Genomic DNA, 8,307 nt, shown 5'->3' on the forward strand with positions numbered 1-8,307 from the left:
AAGGAGGAGGGAGGGAGGGAGGGAAGGAGGGAGGGAAGGAAGGAAGGAGTGAGGGAAGGGAGGGAAGGAAGGAAGGAAGGAAGGAAGGAAGGAAGGAAGGAAGGAAGGAAGGAAGGAAAGAAAGAAAGGGAAGGAAAGAAGGAAAGAAAAGGAAGGAAGGAAGGAAAGAAAGAAAGGGAAGGAAGGAAAGAAAGAAAGAAGGAAAGAAAGGAAAGGAAGGAAGAAAGGAAGAAGGAAGGAAGGAAGGAGAAGGAAGGAAGGAAGGAAGGAAGGAAGAAAGGAAGGAAGGAAGGAAGGAGAAAAAAATACATTATGCTCCTAGAAAAAGAGGAAAATTGATCAAATTGGCTGGAGGAATGTTGATTTTGAGGCCAATATACACAATAAAAAATAAAAGTTTTCTAGACAAATAAAGGAGACATTTGCCCTAATTTTAAATGCGGTTATGATAATATTATTCCTTAAATGTCTATTATTCTGAATAAATTATTGTTAATATTATTTTCTTTTAAATTCGTGTTGTCAATTCTTACTGCTTACTTAGTTAATAATTTGCTTTCACAAGCATTTATTTATTTGTTACAATTTTCAATGTGGATCTACATAATAAACTAAAGAAGACACATATCAGAGGCCATTTAAAACTCATTAATATTACTTTCTCACACTTATTTTCATTTTGTCCTTTCTAATTTGGTAGTATGCTTACCAAATATTTTAAATTTTATGCTTCAAAAAATTTAAGTCAAAACTATTCCCTAGCCTACTCTACTCACTTTAATGATAAATGACTGCAGATCTCCACTTGAATTGGTAAAATAATTCAAACAAAAATATTCAAACATGTTGCAAACTGATTTCATACATTTCTTGTACTTGTTGATATACTGTGTCACATGTATATTTAAACCTGTTAATAATTTCATCATTCTAAATTTTCTTTTACAGCAGTAAGATTCAATTTGCTTTTGAAAATATAATACTTAACTGAATAAAACAAAATATGAGTGAAAATATAAAGCTGGAAAGACATAAAGAAACAATGAAATGATAGTACTTAATTTTCAGATTAAAAAATCAGAATCACAAAGGTATTGATTTTACAAACGAAGTAGTATTTAAAATTAGACTCAAGTTCATCTGGCATTCAATTCACTGCTCTACCTATTGAATGTAAGGGCCTAAAGTCATTTTGAATATATCGTACCTTCCAACTCCCACTGAAAGCTTGCATTCCCTTAATGACCTCTTAAGTGCTAATTGAACACTTATCGAATGCCTACAATTTAGGGAATTTATTAATCCCTGAGACAGCCATCAATTTTTTAAGATCTCACATAAGAAAGAAACATATTATAGAAAGGTATTTATACTTCAGCTCTCACACATTAATCCTCATGCTTAGGCTGGGTTGAGGGGAATAAGGGAGGATGCGGATGGGGATCTGGGGAGGGTCTGAAATAGGCAGGACTAAAGGGTAAGGCATGCAGAGAACTTAATTCTCCTTTCACATAATAGTGTTTCAATTAAAAGCACATATAATGCTCCCTCGTAGATCTCACATCTCTTTACACTTTCCATTTCCTCTTTAATCATGTTTCAAATCCTCCTTGTGATTTCCAAGGTGTGACATTCAGTGCTGAAGCAAGATCCACAAATGATTAGATCACTGTGGGACTCAGCGGAACATTCACAGACTCTTTCTAGATAAGTCGGAGTCAACATTTTAATGCTTCAAATCCACCTGGGCAGGAGTTTTGTTTGCATTCTGTTGGCTTGCTTGCTTAGTTGCTCGTTTGTTTGTTTGCTGTAAAGAGGAGTAGCTCAAAGCCAATCTGATTCTGATAAATGGCCAAGGTAGATAATTCCTGGCCCAAACACTATGTTTCTTTTTTATTATTATTTTAATCCTAAGATTGCAATTTTAATAGTTACAGAATTCCTTACACTCAGGCTAAGTTTATATATAAATATGCCAAGTTTACATTTGACATGTTCACATGGACTACTTCTAAGCAAAATCTTAAATATCTGATTAAGAACATGTACTTTTTATAATTTAGCTAGGATCTAATATTTTTACACTGGTAATTTTAAGCTTTTATGTTATTTCTAACTGCCCAGATATTTGTGGTTCCTGATTATGTTTTCCAGTATTTTCAGTATTTTCTCAGCTCTGCATTTTGTGGAAATATTTTCTGTATATTCATTTAAATCTGATAAATAAGTTAACAGACAAGAACATAAAAAAGAGTCCTGGAGAATTCAAAAGAAAATTCCCTCCAGAGTGACATAAACATTTAGGCATGGTTATTCAATCCATTTCTAATCTGTCCTCTGAGTAACACCAGAGACCTTGCCTAGTGCTATATTGACTTTAAAAGCACTTTAGACTGCCTTTGATGCACTGCTGTGCCAGTAAAATGATTTACCATCTTACACCGAGGCTGATAATTCCTAGTGTTGTTTTACAAAATAAATTTGGCATAGAGCTAAATATCATATGAAAGTTTTTCAAGTGATACATAATCAAAAGCTTACTTCAAAGCATATTTTAAAATAGATTAGGAAAATTGTTGCTTTTATGCGATTAAATCTCTTGAACAATTTGAATCTCAGTATTTCAACGAACACATTATTAAGCAACAACACAGGTATACATATATTTAAAGACATACTTCTAATACACAATCCACTTCATTGGTATCGGGATAATAGTTTCCTGGAAGCAATAAAATCCACAAGATTCTTACCAAAAAAGCTGGGAACCTTGGTTGATTGTGGAGTCTGGGAGTTATTCACAGCACTGAGCTGGGTTCCATAATTATCCACCTGGAAACCATCCACTGGAAAAAAATACAGCCAATTAAAATAGATAAACATTGTCACAATCTCATATTTGGACTCATGAAGCATACAACAGTTAATAAAGCAGACTTCTGGCAATTTCATTCACATTGCTATGTTAAATTAGCAAACAGTGAATCTTTAAATATATTGTAAGGTAATACTTCCATGAGTAACTGTAGTTCTTGGTCAAAAAAGCATGACAGTTAATGTTTAAGTCATCCCTTTAATCAATGTTACAGGCAGATAAAACTAATTGATTTTAGGTGGTAGTTTTCATTAACTGTTTGCTCTCATATTTGTATAAATGTGAAAGATTTCAACAATTCTATTGTGCCAAAATTGTACTGCAGTATTCTCAGGAAGAAAATTAAATAATGCAACATAAAAGAATTAGATCTATGAAAATAATTTCTTAATTTTCTATGCTTTTTAAAAAACTATAGTCACAAATCTCACATTTAATGAATATATATCTTCATTTGCATGGCTAAAACAAAATCTGAGTAAGCTTGAATATCATCTGAGATGCCTTAGTTTTAAAAGAATGCCTATAAATGTACTAAAATGAAATGAGAAATAAACTTACAACCATCTTCACAGGTGTTCTTGCATTCTTCCAGTGTCTCAAAATTGTTCATATTGCCCAGGCATCCACCATACTTGAAACGTTCGCACTGTTTTGACTGATTGTTATAAAAATACCTGGTAATATAACCTCGACATATTCCAGGATCTTCTTCCAAAAAGCAGAAATCTGGCTTTTCTAGAAATTATAAAATTGTCAGAAGGCAATATTCTTTTGTGTAAATAAATTACTGATTTTAATAAAATTTATAAATAACTGGCTATTTAAGGAGTAAGCATAAAATTAAAAGTAAAAAATCTAACTTTATCCACAGCTATACACTATTAAAATTATCTATCATTATTCTGGGAATGGCATTTCAAATTCTAAATTTCTCATTGTAAATTAATAGGGAGTTAACTATCATTTTTTTTACGAATTTAAGGAATAAAATATTATTTTACCATGTACCACTGTTGCTTTGAAATTACAAAACTTTATGGCAAAAATGTGGTTTAATTATTTTTAATATGTTTATGTGTATTAACATTTAGGAAAGGTCTATGAACATTTCAAGTTATTGAGGGTGGCTTCTCAGGAAAAGCAGTTTAGTGTGTTGCTTAACAAAGCTACACGTTGTGCACATGTACCCTAGAACATAAAGTACAATTTAAAAAAAAAAGAATGGTTTAAATTCTTAAAAATTGAAAAAGAAGACTTGAGGGGATGAAGTTTTCATGGCTAGCCTTAGAAGTTCCTGAATTCTTATGTGGGAATTAATATCTGTACTAGGTAGCACATGCTCTACTGCTGTGTTATTTTTATTTTTTCCTTCTTCTTGTCATTGGAATGACTTCAATAATGCAGAGGCAGAAAGGAAATACATGTTCAAGGATTGGAGAGGCTTCTGCAAAAGACTAAAACTTCTTCTTTGATAGTGCTCCAAAGCAGGCTAAACACAGCTGTCATAGAAGTTGTGCCACTGTGATCTACATCACCAGCTCTGTCTACATGCATGCACTGTGAAAAGAAGTGAGCTAATTTTCAAAATTATTATGTGCACAGGCATATTTGGCTTGAATTTTTAGAACAAAATTCCAATTTCTCAATTTTTTTCCTGCAAGTATATTACCATAGTGGCAAAATTGAACTGTGGTAACCTTTTTCATCTTAAAGCAACTTGTTCTTCTATGTCAGGGAAGCAATACCCACAAGTATTTTACTATAAAAAAGAACGTGTATTTAATAATGTTAATGATTTCTGCAACAGTTGCAGATCTATAAAAGAACCAACTCCTTATTAAAAGTTATTTTATTAAGTTAAAACTTACTACTATATATAGTATTTAAAAGTCTATTTTCTGAACTTTTCAATGTAGAATTTTGAAAGTTAACTTTGTTTCTTCTGTTTGCCTCTTGTTTTTCAAAGTGAAGTTTTATGGATGTTTCAGTAAAGTGTAATAAATGTGGGGAAAGGACAAAATAATTCTTTAAAATTTATAAAACATTTTATGAGGTAATAAAATACATTGACATTATATCATATGATTTTGTTTAGCTGTAAATGTGTACTTTAATGAAATTTTAAAATAATCTGAACAGAGGAATGCAAAAACTTTGTTTGCCAAAAGGGATGTGGAAAAATATGACATATAAAAACATAAAAGTAATAACAAATATGCCTGATAAGTAAATTAAGACATGTAACATGTACATAAATATATACAACCTGATATGTAAACCGCACAAAAATAATAAATAAACAAAACAACAACAAACAAAAACGTACACTGAAAGTTGCTATTGTTATATAAACCAATGGGAAACATGAAACTTATTTTGAAGACAAAGTTGAAAATAGACACATGGTAAAATATAATTCTTTTTTGACCTGCATTTTAAACTACAGTTGTAAACAAAAATAATTTCCCATTTTCTTCAGGGGGGTAAAAATGAAATTAACCTCTATTGAATTTGCATTAAATAAACCCTTGCTCTAAGTTGGTGCCAGTTGAAATTGAGAAGACAGAAGGCAGACTAGATAAGCTACAGGCATTATTACGTCAACTTTTGTTTGTGGTCTGAACACTGGAATTGTGCTGGACCCCAAACTTTATTTTCTAAGGGATTGTATTAATCTCAAATCATAATGGTCCCAAAGTTTAGAAGCATAATATAAAGCTAACATCAAAATTGATCAAGTCTTGTTATAATAGGTGTTAGCATGTAAGGCATTTTTAACAGTTCATGTGAACACAGCTTTAGTCTCATACTTCATATAAAATATGAAGTTAGGAATGATTTGATATTCTGAATTATAAATACAGACACTTTATAGCAAAATTACAGTAAAATATTACCTGTATTTAAATTTTTTCCTAGTTTTAGTTTGGTAAATAGGTCCCTAATATTTAAAGCTTGGTATTTTCTTTTCAAAAAATATTTATTCCCTTTGGAGACAAAAACTCTTTATTATAGATAGTGCTATTTTTATTTGATACTACAGATAAAGCCTCATTTAATAAAGTTTCAAACATTTTTGTCAGATTATTTTTAATATTTATAGGAACCGTCTATTTTTTAAAATTGTAATAACATACATACTTATGTTTCTTTTACAAACTTTGCTATCATCTTTATTTTATACATTCTGATTCCAATTCTGGTCAGTGATTTGGGCCTACAGATTATCAATGTGTCACAGAAATTTTCAAATCTTTCCCACATAAATAAATCAAAATAAATAAAATTTAAATGCACTTTGAATTTTGTGGTCTTTCATGTCCTGAGTTAAACTATTTTATCTCTTTGTTCAATATTTTCTCATTGAAATGCCATAACTGACAATTGGACCAAATCAGTTTCTAGACCTTTATTAAAAGGAGGTTGGTTTCCCTGATCCATTGATACCATTCTTTCTTGTGCTAATATGCTTGTGAAAAGTAATTATTTTAGCTGAAAACAATAAATAATATGATTTAAATTACACAATTAAACATACACATACATGCTAGATATTTATTTTAAATATCTCCACTTACTTTTGCATGTATAACTGTTGACAACTCAAGACACATACATCCATTCCAGGGAATGTTTGGTGAAACTTGCTAAAGCCACACAATGCTGAGATTAACAAGTGATTAGAGATCAGAGAAATAAAGTAAGACTCAAAACATCTAAATCTCTTTCTGGAAGATGTTAAAATAGCATGTGTGACTCTGGACTACGATTGAACTAAAACTAAATGTCATACTACATTAGAGTTAGAGTAAATATGGTGTTTGGAGCCTCCTCTGACAAATATAAGGCATATATTTTCCTAATTTTGATTATGTCCATTGAAACACGTAATAAATCATTTCGAAAATGACATGATTAATTTCTCATATGTGTTTATGATCAATCTCTTTTATGGGTTTTTTAAATCAATCTCAGAGAAACTTAAGAATTGAATATCTATACTGAATCAAGAAACAGAAATAACAAACAAGGAAGCAAAAAAACAAAAGTTGAATATCCAAATGCCTTACATAAATGTTCCAAATTTACAGACAAATAAATATTCACCTTGTTGCAATGTCGTCTGTATAATCCTGTTTGTATTATCTGTAATCAAAAGAATATATGAATATCAATTGCCACAATTTATGATGTCATACTATGAATTTGAATTTAACAAACAAGAGTGATGTATTTATTACGATTAAAATTATTCTTATATAGAAAGTCTTAATAAAATTGAATTTCTTTTCTTTTCTCTAAAATTAATCTTTTCTATTTATTGTAACCATGAAGCCACTTCATTTCAATAGAGTAATGTTTTAGAAACTGTGATAAAACTTTCTAACACACTTACAAAGCTGAGAATTCATAGTGACTATGTCTACCGTTCAGGAGATCTGTACTAAAAGCAATTATTTAAAAAATGTGAAATATGAAAGTAATTCAAGCAGCCTACATTACATATAAAATAATTTGTTAGATACCTAGGAATAAAAGTGAAATTAACCAGAATTATTTCCTTTCCTTATTCATTCCCTTGCTTCATTGTCTCAACCCAATCGCAAGTTTCATTATTATTACCAATGTAGAGAAGAAAAGGCATCTGGGACAGGTTGTTTGGCTTAACATGTGAATTAACGGAATCATTTCCCTCTAAAACTAGAATGTTAGTTGTCTTTGTCCTACCATATTCCAAATATGAATTCTAAGTTCTAATTTAAATGATAGGTAATGAAATTTAAATTGACAAAATAAATCTATGAAGTTTTAACTTGCTCGCATAGACATTACGAAAGTTGAGTCATATTTATTTTGTTGTGGAATCGTTTGTTTTACAGAGAAAATCTTTGGTCAAAGCAGGTTACCATTAGTTATATGACCAGAGAGATAGAAAGGGAGTGAGAGAGAGGAAGCAAGAAAGAATGAGAGAAATAATATGAATTGGGTTATAAGCCTCTTTTAGCAACAGGATCATCCTTTTTTTCTTGAAATAGTTAATTCTTCTATGGAGAGTAAAATGTCTATGAAAGGGAAACTAATGGACCCAAACTTCTTTTAGAATTGTACTATGTTTTATTCAATAGCCTTTTAAGAAAAAGGTGTGTGTGTGTGTATATGTATAACCGTATCTGTTGAAGTAAGTTGTTTGGTTTACTTTGCTTTCACTGCAACTAACCAACTTCATATTAATGTTTTCAACTAGATTGTAGACTGTCATATAATCTGACATTAAAATATTTAGATATAAAACTAATATGATTTAATTGATAAGGAGAAGAAAGAAATGTGTACATATAATAAGTACATAAGACTAGAACACTAAACAATTTTCATTCGTGATTTACCTATTGACAATAGTCATAGGGTGGGAATATATAAATGCTTGT

At 30.6% G+C, this 8,307-nt stretch overlaps 1 protein-coding gene across 1 annotated transcript in view; it reads right to left on the reverse strand.

The window, feature by feature from the left end:
* TFPI (tissue factor pathway inhibitor) overlaps positions 1–7,558 on the reverse strand; it is a 26,923-nt gene extending 19,365 nt beyond the window's left edge. The window contains exons 1-4 of the mRNA XM_017881437.1: positions 7,502–7,558; positions 6,986–7,024; positions 3,437–3,613; positions 2,754–2,846 (exon numbers count right to left, since the gene is read on the reverse strand). Coding sequence (XP_017736926.1) covers positions 2,754–2,846; positions 3,437–3,613; positions 6,986–7,024; positions 7,502–7,523 — 331 coding nt within the window. The 5' untranslated portion in view covers positions 7,524–7,558. The remainder of the gene's footprint in view (positions 1–2,753; positions 2,847–3,436; positions 3,614–6,985; positions 7,025–7,501) is intronic.
* Positions 7,559–8,307: the final 749 nt, after the last annotated feature.

This window comes from Rhinopithecus bieti, unplaced genomic scaffold, assembly GCF_001698545.2.
Source record: "Rhinopithecus bieti isolate Rb0 unplaced genomic scaffold, ASM169854v2 scaffold_12512, whole genome shotgun sequence".
Lineage (NCBI taxonomy): Eukaryota > Metazoa > Chordata > Mammalia > Primates > Cercopithecidae > Rhinopithecus > Rhinopithecus bieti.